We start from the raw sequence: 17,544 nt of genomic DNA, 5'->3' as shown, positions 1-17,544 counted from the left end.
CCAAATGGCCAAAAGACACATGAAAAAAAGTGCTCAGCATCACTCGGCATCAGGGAAATAAAAATCAAAACCACAGTGAGATACCACCTCACACCATCAGAATGGCTAAAATTAATAAACCAGGAAACGACAGATGTTGGCGAGGATGCGGAGGAAGGGGAACCCTCCTACACTGTTGGTGGGAATGCAAGCTGGTGCAGCCACTCTGGAAAACAGTATGGAGGTTCCTCAAAAAGTTGAAAATAGAGCTACCCTATGACACAGCAATTGCATTCCTGGGTATTTACCCCAAAGATACAAATGTAGTGATCCGGAAGGGCATGGGTACCCAAATGTTTGTAGCAGCAATGTCCACAATAGCCAAACTATGGAAAGAACCTAGATGTCCATCAACAGATGAATGGATAAAGAAGATGTTGTATATAAATACAATGGAATATTATGCAGCCATCAAAAGAAACAAAATCTTCCCATTTGCAACAACATGGATGGAACTAGAGGGTATTATGCTAAGCAAAATAAGTCAATCAGAGAAGACAATTATCATATGATCTCTCTGATATGAGGAATTTGAGAGGCAGGGCTGGTGGTCACGGGATGTAGGGAAGGAAAAAATGAAACAAGATGGGATCAGGAGGGAGACAAACCATAAGAGACTCTTAATCTCACAAAACAAACTGAAGGTTGCTGGGGGATGGGGGGGTAAGGATAGGGTGGCTGGGTGATAGACATTGGGGAGGATATGTGCTATGGTAAGTGCTGCGAAATGTGTAAGCCTGATGATTCACAGACCTGTACCCCTGGGGCAAATAATATACTATATGTTAATTTTTAAAAGAAAAAAAAAAAAAAAAAGACTGCCCAAGGTCTCAACAGCTGCTTGTGTCTCCCTCCAAGCCTGTACATCCCCCTTTGGAGATGCATGGCCCAGAGAGGCTAGAAGCCAATGAGCCATCTCCCCACTCCCCTGGTCCCTTAAGACTGAACAAGGGAATTAGTGTCCTGGGAGCACACATTTCTGTTTGGGAAAACACCAAACCATACAATGAACATGATACATCCTGCCAAAGCACTAATCTTAAGTGAAGATACGGGAAGGGATTTTATAATAAGTTAAATTGAGGGTCAAGTCTACATGAATTTTTGGATAGTACCCACATTTTGATGACATTTCCTGCCATCCAATCTCCAGGAGAGTTTGCCTTCATCATCTTCAGTCATTCAGCTGTGGTCGAAAAAGTCTAAGAAGCCCTTGTCTGAGACAATAACATGTCCATGTCTTCTCTGAACTCAAAAAGGCTGAACCAACACAGCAGGAGGCTTTAGGAAGTCCCTTTATTCCTCTGAGCTCACTTTTCTGCACTGAAAAACCCAGTAACTGTAAGCTTCCAATCAGATAATGCTCATGAAGTACTCTGTGAATAATAAAATACTAACCCAAAACACTGTCATTTCAGAAAATCAGAAACAAGTGTTTTGACAGCCATATAAAGGCACCAGGCAAATGAAACCATATTCCTCCGTGTTTCTCCCTCTGTCAGTACTGACGTAAGCCACCATGCCAGTTCACTGAGCAGAGATTCAAACCCGTGCTCTCTTCTGAAGATGGGAAGACTGGAGCAAGCACCTCATTAAATCCCCAAACAGTCCACATTCTGATGTGCTTTCCCAAAGAGACTCCTATCGAAGCCCTAATTTAAGAAGCATAAGGTTTACTCCCATAAATATCAAGCACAAGGTTTACTCCCGTAAATATTGAGAGAAGGGACAGAGCTCTGTCAATGCACATGAAACCTCCAACCACCCTCTTCACACACACAGCCCTGAAAATCAGGGATAGTCCCGCTCCTCCCCCCAACCCCCCGTCCTTTCTCTGAAGCACACCCCTCACAGGGGTAAAGAGCCTTAGGAGCTACTTGCAACCATCTTTCTTTCTTTCTTTCTTTTTTTAAGATTTTATTCATTTATTTGAGAGAGAGAATGAGAAAGAGAGCACAAGAAGGGGAGGGTCAGAGAGAGAAGCAGCAGGGAGCCCGATGCGGGACTCGATCCCAGGACTCCAGGATCTTGACCTGAGTCGAAGGCAGTCGCTTAACCAACTGAGCCACCCAGGCACCCTGTAACCGTCTTTCTTACAGAGGTTTTCCCAGAACTTTTTGAGAGCGTGGAGCAAATCGGGGCTGCTAATCCTTCCTTCTGCTTTCTGCACAACACCACTGTTGTTCCTTTTGTAAAGGACCTAACGCTTCAATCCCTGAGCCAGTTTTCACTCTTGATAAAACAACCAGGAAATGAAACGTAAAGTGTGGGATTATGCCAAAACTGGCCAAGCTGGGAGAAGCTTTTCTTAACCTTCAACAAGAGGTTTCAGAATTTCAATTTTAAATAGATGTGAGCTGCGGTTTCCCAGAAATTCTTTGCAAAACTGTTGCTTTCTGGTTTGAAACGCTGTTCCCAGCAATGAGAAAGATGACAAATGAGAAAGAGGGCAAATAAGTGAACCAATAGTTTGGCACTCTACAAGACAAATTTCACTAACATGAAGTTCAGCATTTGTCTGGGGAGAAAAAGTGGCAGACAGGAAATGTAGGGGGTGTTGCTGGAAGACTCCTTCAGTGATAGCATAATTAAATCTTATGAGGGCACCTTCCTGGGCCTTCCAGTATTCACAGACTTTTCCAAAGGGCCTTCTATACTTGGCACCTACAGCCCACTGGGGTACCCGCCTGGACATTCAGTCATCCCTGGTTCCGCCTTCATTCCCCAATTCCTCTTTCCCTTTAATTTCAGAGAAAATGGGTTTGCTGAATACAAAAACACACTCCAGATATTTAGTGTTATCTCTAGAAAAGTAACCCTTCTGAAGGAATCTTAAAACCTGGTCTCCTGCCCGGTCTCCACTCCCTGCCTGCATGGGACATGTTTGTTGTTGTTGTTGTTTGTGGTTTTCTTTTTATTTTTTTTTTAAGATCTTATTTATTTATTTAACAGAGAGAGAAAGAGAGATTACAAGTAGGCAGAGATGCAGGTGGGGGGGGGGGCAACCAGGTTCCCCACTGAGCAGAGAGCCCAATGTGGGGTTCAATCCCAGGACCCTGAGATCATGACCTGAGCTGAAGGCAGAGGCTTAACCCACTGAGCCACCCAGGTGCCCCCATGGGACATGTTCTTAACTGCCTATTCCCAACTACCTAGAGCCCCAAGCTCTACCCAGCCTCCCTCCTCCTCATTCCTGTCCAGGAGAGTGTGAGCACCAGCACCCTTGCCTTGTGGTGTCTTGGGAGTGGGTATGGTGGTGGTGGGTCAGCACACAAGGTCATCACCCTGATGTTTGCATTCGAAATATTCCACAATACAGACATGAACCCAAGAGTCATGCTAAAATATTGATTTTTTTTTAACTTGGAATGACTTTGAACAGCAAATAATAGCAAATAAAAAACGCCATGACAAGTTGAGAGAAAACCACAGGAAAAAGGAAAAAGTTTAGTGCTTTAATACCTCGAGTGACACCTTTTTCCAGCTTTGTGAACGAGTGCCCCTGAACTTTCTGATTTTGCACTGAGTCCTGCAAATTATGTAGCCAGGCAGGACCTGCTGCAGTCTGCAGGGCTAAGGTGGGGAAAGTTGGTCTTACTCTAAGACTTACTCTAAGTCTTACTCAGAAATGTCTTTCCCAAGAGCCTCACTGGCCTCACTTGGGGCTGGACACCCACAAGGAGAATAGCACCTACACAGGATGGCCCTGCAAATCTCCAAAGCTAAACCTAAGAACAGAAAGCTAGAAGAGACCTTGTGCAATCAGCTGCTTCCCACCAGGACTCTGGAGCCAAGTCACAGAGGACACGAGGCAACCAGAGAGGGAAAGAACCAGGGAGGGGATCCCAACAGATGTCCCATTCCCCAGATGCAGAGCATGCGGTTATGAGGTGAAGCAGCCACAGGAGGCCGCGTTCCTACTTCAGGTGCTATTCTGGACAGCAAGCAACAACTGCCAGGAAGGCTCAGATCCAAGCACTAGCCTCAACAGGCTTAACTCCTGGCTACTTTGCTTCTTTCACCTTACCCAGGATCCCCTAGGCCCTGATCTCCTCCCCAACAGGTTTTCCAAAACTTGGAATATCTACTAAACTCATTGAGTCCCTTAAGACACTCCTGCTTTAATAAATACCAAGAACCTACTCACAGCCCAGAGCTGGGCTGGGTACCAATGCCTCAGAAAAGCAGAACAGAGTACCAGCCTTCGAGGAACCACCTTGGCACAGGCAGGATGGCCAAGACCCTCCTCACTCCATTTGTCCTCTTTATTGACTCAGGATCTACTCAAAGCCTATTGTAGGAAGAAGCCTACCACAGGGCAACCACAGGGTGCCACAAAACCCCCGAAAACCAGCCCAGGGTAACACCCTTGCTCCTAAGGCCTGTTCTAGAAGTTCACCCTTATGGGTCTCACATGTGAAAAGGCTGTATCTACCAAACTGCTTTTACTAATTAATAATTAATGTCTTCCATTTCTTCCATTCCTTACTAATCAGAGACTTGCACCACCACCAATCAGCTCAGAAGACCAAGGGCTGCTGCCTTTCTCAGATGCCTCAATCCCCAGCAAAAGCAAAGAAGGCCTCTGCCCCGTAAGCCTTGGGCAGCCTGACTCAGAGTAATGGCACCTGGCACAAGGCTCCTTCAAGTATCAATGCTGCCTCACACCTGTGACCTGGGGTAGAAGCCGCCCCACGACCATGGGTACCATTTTAGAGCCTGAAGACTAACTTTCTAGTCCAGCTCTAAGCACTCCAGACAAATCACTGAACCTTCATGGACCAGAATACAATTATCTCTGCTCTTCTGCTGTTACAAAAACCAAGTAAGAAAAGATACCAGAAATAAGCCAACTGCCCTTTGCTGTTGGAATGCCCAGGATTACTATGAGTTTCCACATCAGTAAAATGGAACTAATAACAGTTCCTACCTCATCAAATTGTTGTAAGAATTAAATCACATAATAGTTATAAAACAGTTCCTGGCATTTTTCAAAGACTGGAAAAGATGAGGCTATTACATAATTGCTACTACTACTCTTATTGCTGCTGCTGTTAATGACACTATTATCTCCATTAGTATTCTATCTTGCTACTTGACTAAAAGACTCATGGGAAAGTAGAAAAGTTTTAAAGCATAAGTCTTCTTTTTTTAAAGATTTTATTTATTTATTTGAGAGAAATAGAAAGCAAAAGAGAAAAAGCATGAGCAGGGGGAGGGGCAGAGGAAGACGGCGACTCCCAGCTGAGTGGTGGGGGAGGGGGCGGACCAGGAGATGGAGAGAACCCCAAGCACACCACACTGAGTGCAGAGGCTGACATGGGGCTCAGTCTCACAACCCTAGGATCATGACCTGAGCTGAAACCAAGAGTTGGACACTCAACCGACTGCACCACCCAGGCACCCCACTTTAAGGATTTTTTTTTTTTTAAGATTTTATTTATTTATTTATTTGACAGAGAGAGAAAGCACAAGCAGTGGGCACGGCAGGCAGAGGGAGAAGCAGGCTCCCTGATGAGCAGAGAGCTCAACCTGAGGCTCAATCCCAGGACTCTGGGATCATGACCTGAGCAAAAGGCAGCTGCCTAACCAACTGTGCTATCCAGGCACCCCTAGAGTATAAGTCTTCTAGAAGAGGATATCAGCATCACCAAGTCTAGAATTAGGGGAACCAGCAGTAGATTTCTTTTATATTTTTCCCTAATCCAAAATTGAACCCAAGTGCAGAAATCAAAAACAAAATGCACCAGTCTTAGCTCAAGTTTTTCTGCTTTAAAAAATGTACTTCTGGAGGTGCCTGGCTGCCTCAGAGCATAAGGCTCCTGATCTCAGGGTCATGAGTTCAAGCCCCATGGGTTGGGTGTAGAGATTACTTTAGGAAAAACACACACACACACACTTTGGGTTTCCTTACGTACAGCAGGGTTAAAGAACCCTGTACTAAACTAAGAGAGAGAAAGAGAAAAGGAAGGAAGGAAGAGGGGGGAAGGGAAGATGGAGGGAGAAGAGAGAGAGAGAGAAGAGGGAGGGAGGAAGGGCGGAAGGAAGAGGAAAGGAAGGGGAGGAGAGGAGAGAAGAAATATACTCTGGAAAGTATCAAAACATCTGCTAAATATCAGGAGAAACTGATGCACCTTGAAAACCTCACACAAACTTCCAGACCAAGGATCCACTGGGGAAAATAAAACCAGCTATGCCGAATGTCTGTCCCTCTAACTGAGGCATGTTAGAGGAGGATCCGGAAAAAAAAAAAAAAAATAGAACATTCAGAAATGATCAGAGCAAATATAAGGAAGTTGACTGACGAAAGCAAAGCATTTTTTATGTGAGGAAAAGGAGAACAATTACGTCCAAACTGTTCAGTCTCTCAAGAAGCTGTCTCAGGAGACAGGAAACATAACTGGCTGCCACAGTGTCCAGCCTCCCCATATGGCTGGCCTTTGAAAGTGGGGGATCAGTCACAGACTGCTTTCCCCTAGGCCTGGGAGGACCCTGGGGGTGGGGAGCCAGAGCTTGCTATAGGATAATCACTAGGGGAATGCCTGGGTGGCTCAGTTGGTTAAGGGTCTGCCTTAGGCTCAGGTCATGATCCCAGGGTCCTGGGATCAAGTCCAGCCATCGGCTCCTTGCTCAGCAGGGAGCCTGCTTCTCCCTCTGCCTGATGCTCCCCCTGCTTGTACTCTCCTCTCTCTCTCTCTCTGACAAATAAATAGATAAAATAAAATAAAAAAAAAAAAAGATAATCACTAGGAACTTCAGAGTCACCACAGAAGAGTCAGCACAAGAGAGAAGGGCAGGAGGCTTGCGGGAGGCTGTGGCAATGGCTGACAGAGTCCTCCTACCCAGCCCTGAAGTCCCCCAACTCAAGACTTAGTCTAGTACTTCATGGTAGAGACAGGTACTATCAGACAGGAATACCCATGTCTCCCCTCACTAAACCTATCAGCTTCCTAGCATGAGCTCTGACATGGGCAGCCCTCCATACCATGAAATGGATGAAAGACCCTGTTCCCAGCTGGGACTCCTGACACCTAAGCCCAGGATCCCAGGGTCCCCACCCTCTCACCTTGTCAAAAACACTGCTCCAGGAACTGTCCCATCTCTTTCCTGCATCATCTATTTCATTCCCAGCAGAAGAGAACATGCTCTACTCTCTCCCACTGAAAAAAGACTCCCCGCTGCCACATCAAACCCAAAACCTCCCCAATTCCCAGCTAATGTTTCCAACCTGCTCCCTAACAAAACTGTCTGAAAGATTCACCTACGCTTACTGACCCCAATTCTGCACTCCATATTTTCCCCCTCCACCTACTCTAATCAGGTTCTGTCCTTGAAGCTTCTGTGAACCTCTCATTCTTCTCCTACCTTCTCAGTTCTCTTTTGCTGGATCCATCTCTTTTCCTAACCTCTAAATGCTGTGTCTCAAGGCTTAGGTCATTCTTCCGTCTACACGCACTTCCAAGGTGAGTTCAACTAATCCTATGGCCTGAACACCATCTACCATACCCAAATACACCTTTGCAGTTCTCTCTCTCTCTCTCTTTTCTGAGCTTCAGGATCCATCCATCTGCCTAGTGGACATACTCATATCTCAAACCTCTCAGATCTCATGCCTTCCCCCACCGCAAACCTGCTCCTCCCCGCCCTCCCATCTGAAGATATAAGTACCATCCACTCAGGTGCTCAAGCCTCTCGGAGTCATCTCTGACTCTTTTCTTTCTCTCACAGATTGCATCCAGATCATCAACCTGAATCTGACCACTTCAGATGAAAACATGTCCAGTGCTACACCCTCAGCCAAGTCATCAGCAAGAGACTGCTACTACTATCCTGCCCACTATACCTGCCCACCTCCATACAGCCCACTCTACAGCAGGGAGAATGATCTTCCTAAAAATGCACACCAAATCACTGCTCTCCCACTTCCAACCCTCCAGTGATTTCTCCCTAGGCTTACGATAAAGTTTAAAAACCCTTTACCCTGGCTCATAAAGTCCTACACCACTTGCTCTCTCCTACCTGTAACCTCTTCCCTTGCAACTTCCTCCCTTGCTCACCACATTCCAGCCTCTCCACTCGGGACTTGAAGCTCTTCCTGCCTTCAAGCCCTTGCACTGGCTGGTCTCTTGGGGATATGCTTTGCCATCTCATCAACACGAGGATGGCTCTCTCCTGACATTCAGATTTTACCTTAAATGTCACCTATTCAGAAACACCACGACAGACCTCTCCATCCAACACCACCGCTTGATATTCCATTACCTTATCTTAATTTTCTGCACAGTAGATACCGCTGACACTATTCTTGGTTTTTTAGTTTATTTTCTGCTCCCTCTCCCCACCAGACTGCAAGCTCCATGACCATCCAGATGTTGTCTGCCTCACTCAGGTCTGTGGTTCCAATGACTACAACGATGTGCGGCACACAAGGAGAAATCTAATAAACATCAATGAATGCAGTTATGAGCTGCCAGGTCCACGGACTGAGAAGTTCTGAGGTCTTAGCCAGCTCCCCAACTTCTCTCTCAAACACAGATGTGAGGCAGGACCCCAGCCACGGCCCTAGTGTCCACCTGCATAAAGCTCATCCAGCAGAATTTCGAACATCCTGCAAGAGCCCAAACTAGGGAGGGAGGATCCAGGATTTTCTGAGACCACCGAGCTCCGACTAGGCTGCTCCACTACTGCCTAGCAGTGTTTTCGGTTAGTGAAAAAGGAATTCTGACTCACGGCCCCCCAGAAGTAACATTATTTGTCAGACCACCGTCCAGACCTTGGCTAGTCCATTCATTCCGTAAACAAAGATTTACCCAGTGCCTTCTCTGTGCCAGGCACCGGGCAAAGGACCCAAAGCAGCTTCTGACCGCAGGGAGCTGATTGGCAACCACGCAGAGCTTTGCAGAGAAATGCAGCAACACAGGTAAAGCCCTGGAGCGAGAAGGAACCGTCGTACTAGTGTTAGGGGTTGCGCGGCGCCCTCGCGTACTGCCGCACGATTTCACCCCTACAGACCCAGGTCTGGGGTAACCTGGCTGGTGGCGCAATGCTCGCGGGCTTTTTCTGAACTACCGCTTGCTAGCGGAGGCTGGAGTGACTGTCCCCATGGAGCACCGGCTTTCCCAGACGCGCAGCGTTCGAGGAATATTATTGGCTGATGGGTTCCCTCCCCACCGCCACCACTAGCCGCCCCCCCCACAAGCAGGCCGGCGCTCTGGATGGCGAAGGGGGTGCGGTTCCCACTCCCCACCACCACCCCAGTCAACAAAGTCGAAGACCAAGTCCTCCCCACTCGAGATGCCCTCCGTCTCTACTCCCCACTCCCCAACTCCCGGACCCCGGACGCAACAATTATTTCCACTCTCCCCACCCCCGCCCACAGCGGTGGGTCCCGGCCCGGCTCTGTGCCGGCCCGGGACCCCGGCGGGGAGGCGTGTCCTGCCCCTCACATCCGCGCCCGAATCGCCCAACTGCAGGACGGGGGGGGGGGGGCTGTTTGCGGCCCCCGCCCCCTCCGCGGCCGGGACTGCGGCCCCCTGCGGAGATGCGGGCCCCGCCGCCAGCTTTCCCGGAGCCCGCCACAGAACTCCGGCACACAAAACCCCACAGCAGTGCGGCCTCGGCGCTGTGCGCGCCAACTCGCCCCGGACCCGCGCGGGAGGCGGGGGGCGGGCGCGCGCGGCGGGAACCGGTCGGATCCCGCCGCACAGGTGCGATCGCGGCGACCGGGTCACTCACTCGATGAAGTAGCTGGCTCCCTCCTCCGTGAAGCCCTCCTCCCAGCCGCGGGGCAGGTCTGCGGAAATGCCAAAAAAGTCGGGTCAAACTTGAGCCGCTCGAGCGCGCGCCTCCCGAGCGCTGCCCCCCAACCCCGCCGGCCCGGCTCCCACCTGAGCGGATCATGTGGCCGGAGTTGACTGGCTCCCCGGTGCGCGGGTGCAGCCAGGTTGTGCGGCGGAGCTCGTCACTGCGGGAGAGAGGTGCACCTGTTAGCGCCGCCGCCGCTCCGGGGACGCCCGCCCGGCCCCGCACCCCGCCCGGCCCCCGCCCACGCCCGCGTGCCCGCTTGCCCGCGTCGCACTTTATGAAGAAGACGCGGCCGTCCCGGCACACGCCGTAGGACCAGTGCTCAGGTAAAGTGTCCCGCCCGACCGCCGCCGCCGCCATGTTCGCCGAGCGCCGAGCCGCCGCGGCCGCCGCGGGGCGGGGGAGAGGGGGCGGAGGCGGGGGAGGGGGCGGGGGCGGGGGCGGGGGGGCCGGAGGGGGCGGTGCGGGCGGCGGGCCCGCGGGCTCCGCTTGAGCGGGCGCGGGGCTGGGGCGCTTCATCCCCGCGCGCGGCGACGTCCCGGGAGTCTCGAGTCCCCGCACGGCCGCCGGAGTTTGTCGCCGCAAGGTCCGACCGGGGCGCGGTGGCCGCGGCCTTTGTCCCCGCGCCTTCCCCGCCCCCAGCCCGCCGGCCGGGCGCGCCCGCCGCTCGCCCCTTGGCCCCTGAGGCCGGGAGACCCGGGCGGGGCCTAGAGCCAATGTCGGGGCGCCGCCGGCAAACTCCGGAAACAAGGTGCGCCCCGAGTGCTCCAGGGCACCCCAGCCGACCCCCATGATAGACCTTCTGCCTCGGGGAACTGTACTTCTCTCTGAACCGTGCAAACCTAAACAGGTTGCATCCATATTGCGAGCCTCGGTTTGTTCCTTCCTCTGTAAAATAAAGTTACTAGTAAGTACCACAAAGGATTGTTGTGCTGGCTATATGAAATTACAGTGGTGTAAAGTGCTTAAAGGACCCTGGCCTGGAGCAGGTGCTCTGTTATTAATGCCAGGGCAAGCATGATTCATTTTCCCAGGTTTGCAGCTCAGATAGGAAGCAGGAGGGTGCAGGTTCTCAAATCCCACTTACACCACACACAGCCCTGAAGTTACCGGGATCTTAGGCTTGTGCCTTTAGTTCTTATCAAGTGACAGAAAGAGAGACGACGCTGTGGACCCGCTGCATCTCAGTCTATTTTTAGAAGAGCAGACCTACCAGACTGGGCCTCTAGTAGGGCATCTGGAAAGTTCTTTACATAGCTGGAGCCTTCTCATAGGCTTGTGGTCGAATCTCAGTTCTTGGGGGATCCGTCCCCTGGCCTCTTTGTCCAAAGGAGACCCTTTCCCTCCTCCCTTCACTATCCGTTCCATTACTTGTGTACACTTCATTGACATTCTTAGGCATGTGTGTGTGTTCACTGACTATGTTGTATGTCACCCACCTGCACACACACTAAAATTTCAGCGGAATGAGAGGCGGGACCTTGTTCTGTCTTATATACTGCCACATTCCCAGTGCTTAGAGCAGTGCCTGACTCATGTACATTCAATAAATGCTGAAAAGGTGCATAATACCCACTCCACGCTGACACCCCTGTATGCTGAGCATGGACAGAGAGGAAACTGGGCTCTGGGAGAGGCCCAGCCCAACCTTCCAGTGGTATAGGCTGTAATTGGTGGAAAGGTTCCCAGGAGGCTCTAGGTAGTATGGGCACTGTTATTCAGAAAGGCAACCCAGGTGGAAATCAGTTGGGCCCAGAAGGAGTGGTCAGGTTTGACTGAGAACAGAGCATCCCAGAGGGGAAGGATGGAAGACATTTGGGAATGTCATGGGAAGGGTGTAGGATGTTGAGACCATAAAGATGTCCTTCCTTGAGACAGACAGTGGTGTTGAGGCAGGAGACTGATACGAGTTAGAAAGAGGGAGTCGGTGTGATTGTGGAGACCACCGAACACCTGTTTGAGAGGGCCTCAGGCCTTTGAGGAGGATCTTGAGCAAATGATAATGAGAAAGCTGAGTTTTTATTCTTAAATATAATTTAAAATAATAATGAAATGGGCAAAGGATATGAACACAGTTCATAGAAAAGTAATACAAGTGGCTTCTAAACAAATGAAAAGATACTCAACCACCTCAATAACAGATTACAATTAAGGTGAGATACTATATTTTAGATATCAGATTGGCAAAAATGAGCATTGTAGAAAAAGACATTCATTCTTGGTGGGACTATAATATGGTTGTCTCTTTGAAGGCAATTTGGCAAAAGCTATTACAATTTAAATGCATATACCTTTTGACCTAGCATTTCCACTACTAGAAATTTGTCTTACATTCGTGCTCACACAGAAACACAAAGATCTGTGTACCAAGGTATCCACTGCAGCATTGTCAATAGTTACAAAATACTGGACACGACTAAATGTCAAAAAAGAACAAGTTTATATGGTGATGGACATTAACTAGACTTATTGTGGTGATATTTTGCAATGTATACAAATACTGAATCCTTGTGTGGTCTACCTGAAACTAATATAATGTCGTCTGTCAATCATGCCTCAATTTAAATAGAAAAGAACAGGCTAATTAAATTATGTCATACTCCTAAAATGAGATGCTATTCAGCTGCTAAAAAGAATGAGCTAGGGGCGCCTCGGTGGCTCAGTGGGTTAAGCCTCTGCCTTCAGCTCAGGTCATGATCTCAGGCCCCCACATTGGGCTCTCGCTCAGCAGGGGGCCTTCTTCCCCCTTTCTGCCTGCCTCTCTGCCTACTTGTGATCTCTCTCTGTCAAATAAATAAATAAAATCTTTTTCAAAAATTAAAAAAAAAAAAGAATGCGCTAGCAGTGAAAAAGAAAAGAAAAATAAGTGAAATATATTTCTTCACAATATAAGCTGTTTGATCTAGAATTTCTTATGCCATTGGCACCTATGGATCATTAGCATTCTGGCAAATTATGGACATTTTCTGTGCAGATGTCTTTGGTGAAAAAGAGTGCTATAGGCGGGGGTGGTGAGGAGAGGTGAATAGGTAGAGCACAGAGGATTTTTAGGGCAATAGAAATACTTAGTATACTATTATAATAATGGGCACATGTCATTACACATTTATCCAAAGCTGCAGAATGGATAGCACCCTGAGTGAACCCCGAGGTTCACTGTGGACTTTGGGTGCTTACGATGTGTCAGTGTAGGTTCATCCTTGTTAAATGATGTACCATTCTGTAAGTGATGCTGATGATGGGGGGAAGCTATGTGTGTTGGGAGGATGCAGGGAGCATATGGGAAGTCTCTGTGCTTTCCTCTTAGTTCTACTGTGAACCTAAAACTGTGCTAAATAAAGTCTAGAAATAAAATAATTAATTTTTTAAAATGAGCTCAATGTCTATGTACTGATGTGGAATGGTCTCCAAGATAATAAGTGGAATACGAGATGCATAACTGAGTATATGGTATACTACTGTTAATGTATAGGGAGCATCGTGGCTGAAGAAGATATCCCTTGTTTGTGTCCCCACCCACCCCCAGCAACAATAATTTTGCTTCCATCAATAGACAAAAGTGCTTTCCTGGGAGCTGTGGGATCTGGTACCATATGCCAAGGGACCTGGGAAGAGTCTCACCCACATGTTGCATTGGGCAATGGGCATACACACCTTAGTCCCCACTGTGGACCTTGCAGTGGCCCATGAATCAACCCCAGCTTGCCTCAGCCAGGAGCTCCTGGAAAGCACTGTCTTAGACAATCACTTACGGGTTAGAGAGTCTTTGTAGAAGTCCAGGTATCCAGCAAAGAAGTTCCAGCACACTGCTGGAGGGAAAAACACAAGTTTAGATCCATTGAAGAAGGCGGTTACTAAAAACTGGAGGAGGTGACTGATCGTTCAAATAAAGAGACAGCAATACAAAACTTCAAGGAATGTGCAACATAGATCACAATAATCTTTCAGTAACCAATCTCAATATGGGGACCTGCAATGTACTCAATAGATAATTTGAAATACCGGTTTTAAGGAAACTCAATGAGCTAAAGGAAAACACAGAAAGACAATCCAATGAAATCAGGAAAACAATACGTGAACAAAATGAGAAGTTCAACAAAGAGAAAGAAATCCTAAAAAAGAACCAAACAAAAATTCTGGAGCTGAAGCTACAATGAATGAAATGAAAACTACAATAGAAACCATCAACAGGGGGCGCCTGGGTGCCACAGTCGGTTAAGGCCCAGACTCAGGTTTTGGCTCAGATGGTGATCTCAGGGTTGAGACAGAGCCCTGTAACTCGCTGTGCTCAGCTGTGAGTCTGCTTAGGACTCTCCCTCTCACTATGCCCCTCCCTCTCTCCACTCCCTCAAATAAATAAATAAATCTAAAATAAAATAATAATAATATCATTAAGGATGGATCAAGAAGAAAGAATCTATGAGTTAGAAAGATAGGAACTTTGAAATTATCCAGCCAGAGGAGAACAAAGAAAAAATAATGAAAAAGAATGAAGGCAGGGGCACCTGGGTGGCTCAGTGGGGTAAAGCCTCTGCCTTCAGCTCTGGTCATGATCTCAGGGTCCTGGGATCGAGCCCACCATCGGGCTCTCTGCTCAGCAGAGAGCCTGCTTCCCCCGCCCAACCCACTTCTGCCTGCTGCTCTGCCTACTTGTGATGTCTCTCTGTCAAATAAATAAATAAAAATCTTTAAAAAAAAAAAAGAAGAAGAAGAAGAAGAGAGCTTGCATGAATTACGGCATACCATCCAAACAAATAATTTATGCATTACAGAGTTTCAGAGGGAGAAGGGAGAAGAGAGCGTATTTAAAGAAATAATGGCTAAGAACGGTTCAAATCCGGCAAGAGGTTTGGATATCCAAGTTCAAGAACTAATAAAACTGCCAAAAATCAAAAACAAAGAAAGAGTCTTAAAAGTAGGAAGAGAAAAGAAGCTTGTAACTTACAAGGAACTCCCATAAGGCTATCAGCAGATTTCTTAATGGAAGCCTCAGAGGCTAGGAAACAATGAGATGATATTCAAACTGCTAAAACAAAAACAAAACAAACAAAACTACCAACCAAGAATACTCTCTCTGGCAAAGTTATCCTTCAGAAACGAAGGAGAAATTAACAATTTCCCAGAAAAACAAAAGGGAATCCATTACTGCTAGACCTGACTTAAAAGAAATGCTGAAAGGAGTTCTTTAACCTGAAATGAAAGGATACTAGCTAGTAACAAGAAAATATACCAAAATGTACAACATGCTGGCAAAGATAAGTATAAGACAACCTCAGAACACTCTGATACTGTGATGCATTCGTATGTTAACCACCTAACTCTAGGATAAAGGATGAAGGGCAAGAATATTAAAAATAACTACAATATTTGTTAGTGAATATACAGTATAGAAAGGGGTAAATTGTGAAATCAAAAACAAAAAAGGAGGAGAGCAAAAGGGCGAAGATTTTCTATGCAACCAAAGTTAAGTTGTTATCACCATAAAATAACTGTTCTATCTATATGGTGTTTTGTGTAAGCCTCACAGTAACCACAAAGCAAAAACCTATAGTAGATTCACAAAAGATAAAGAGAAGGGAATCAAAGCATACCACTAAGGAACATCATCATTTCACAAAGGAAGACAGAAAGAGAGGAAGAAAGGAACAAATGAACTATAAAATAGCCAGAAAACCGTTACTAAGAATGCACTGGTAAGTTCTTACCTATCAATAATTACTCTGAAGGTAAATGGTTAAATTCTGCAATCAAAAGGCATCGAGTGGCTGGATGGATTTTAAACAACAACAACAACAACAACAACAACAACAAGACCTAGTATGGGGCGCCTGAGTGGCTCAGTGGGTTAGGCCTCTGCCTTCAGCTCAGGTCATGATCTCAGGGTCCTGGGTTGGAGCCCCACATGAGGCTCTCTGCTCAGCAGGGAGCCTGCTTCCCCCTCTCTGCCTGCTGCTCTGCCTACTTGTGATCTCTCTCTCTCTTTCTGTCAAATAAATAAATAAAAATCTTAAAAAAAAAAAAAAACACACAAGACCTGGTACACCTGGCTGGCTCAGTTGGAAGAACATCCCACTCTTGATCTCAGGGTCATGAGCTCAAGCCCCACCTTGGTGCAGAGATTACTTAAAAGTAAATAGAGGCGCCTTGGTGGCTCAGTCATTTGAGCATCTGGCTCTTAGTTTCGGCTCAGGTCATGATCTCATGGGTTGTGAGATCAAGCCCCAAGTCCAGCTCCTTGCTCAGCAGGGCATCTGCTTGAAGATTCTCTTCCTCTTTCCCTCCCTCTTCTTGCTCTCACTCTTGCACTAAAATAAAGAAAGAAATGTTTCTTAAAAATAAAAAATAAATAAACTTTTAAAAAAATTTTTTTAAGATTTTACTTATTTATTTGACAGAGAATGACACAGTGAGATAGGGAACACAAGCAGGGGGAATGGGAGAGGGAGAAGCAGGCTTCCCGCTGAGCAGGGAGCCTGATGCGGGGCTTGATCTCAGGACCCTGGGATCATGATCAGACCTGAAGGCAGACGCTTAGTGACTGAGCCACCCAGGCGCCTCTCTTTTTTTTTTAATTTTTAAAAATTAAAATGAAAAAACAAGACTCACCTATATGGTGCCTAAAAGAAACTCATTTCAGCTGTAAGGACACACAAGGGCTTAAAGTGAAGGACGGGAGAAAGATATTCCATGTACGTGGAAACAGAAAGAAAGCAGGGTAGCTATTCTTATATCAGACAAAATAGACTCTAAACCCAAAACAGTAACAAGAGACAAAGAAGACCATTATATAATGATAAAGGGGTAATTCATCAAGAAGATAATCATAAACATATATGCACCAAACATTAGAGCACCTAAGTATATAAAGCAAATACAGATCCAAAGAGAGAAATAGACAGTATAATATCATGGGCCTCCAACACCACACTTTCAGGGACACCTGGGTTAAGTCTCTGCCTTCGGCTCAGGTCATGATCTCAGGGTCCTGGAATCAAGCCCCGCATTGGGCTCTCTGCTCAGCAAGGAGCCTACTTCCCCCTCTCTCTCTGCCTTTCTGCCTACTTGTGATCTCAATCTCTCTCTCTTTCTGTCAAATAAATAAATAAATGTTTTGTTTTGTTTTTAAATACCACACTTTCAGCAATAGATAGATCATCCAGAGAGGAAGTCAATACTGAAACAATGGACTTGAATGACACTTCAGACCAAATGGACCTAATAGACATTCACAGAACATTCCATCCAACAGCAGCAGAACACACATTCTTGTCAAGTGCATACAGGACATTCTGCAGGAGAGATCATGTGATAAGTCACAAAACAAGTCTTAGCAAATTTAAGGAAGATTGAAATCATACCAAGTATCTTTTCTGACCCCAGTGATGTGAAACTAGAAATCAATAATAGGAAGAAAACTGAAAAATTAGCAATATGTGGAAATTAAATAAAATACCCCTGGGCTACCTGGGTGGGTCAGTCATTAAGTATTCAACTCTTGGGGTGCCTGGGTGGCTCAGTGGGTTAAGCCTCTGCCTTCGGCTCAGGTCATGATCCCAGGGTCCTGGGATTGAGCCCCACATCGGGCTCTCTGCTCAACAGGGAGCCTGCTTCCTCCTCTCTCTCTGCCTGCCTCTCTGCCTACTTGTGATCTCTGTCTGTCAAATAAATAAATAAAATCTTCATAAATAAATAAATAAATAA

General features: G+C 47.0%; 1 protein-coding gene and 1 long non-coding RNA gene across 9 annotated transcripts in view; one reads left to right on the top strand and one right to left on the bottom strand.

Annotated features, from left to right (window-relative positions):
- The window catches only part of PLEKHA7 (pleckstrin homology domain containing A7), a 213,076-nt gene extending 202,839 nt beyond the window's left edge, over window positions 1–10,237 (bottom strand). For all 8 annotated transcript variants that reach the window (XM_059407719.1, XM_059407733.1, XM_059407747.1 and 5 more), the window contains exons 1-3: window positions 10,118–10,237; window positions 9,927–10,003; window positions 9,775–9,832 (exon numbers count right to left, since the gene is read on the bottom strand). In XM_059407719.1, coding sequence (XP_059263702.1) covers window positions 9,775–9,832; window positions 9,927–10,003; window positions 10,118–10,203 — 221 coding nt within the window. In that variant the 5' untranslated portion in view covers window positions 10,204–10,237. The remainder of the gene's footprint in view (window positions 1–9,774; window positions 9,833–9,926; window positions 10,004–10,117) is intronic.
- Window positions 10,082–17,544, top strand: part of LOC132022527 (uncharacterized) — a 21,969-nt gene continuing 14,506 nt past the window's right edge. The window contains exon 1 of the long non-coding RNA XR_009405605.1: window positions 10,082–10,169. This is a non-coding gene — a long non-coding RNA (uncharacterized LOC132022527). The remainder of the gene's footprint in view (window positions 10,170–17,544) is intronic.

Source organism: Mustela nigripes, chromosome 1, assembly GCF_022355385.1.
Source record: "Mustela nigripes isolate SB6536 chromosome 1, MUSNIG.SB6536, whole genome shotgun sequence".
NCBI classification, from domain to species: domain Eukaryota; kingdom Metazoa; phylum Chordata; class Mammalia; order Carnivora; family Mustelidae; genus Mustela; species Mustela nigripes.
The sequence above is the reverse complement of the archived record's forward strand: the minus strand, read 5'-3'. Positions and strand labels throughout refer to the sequence as shown.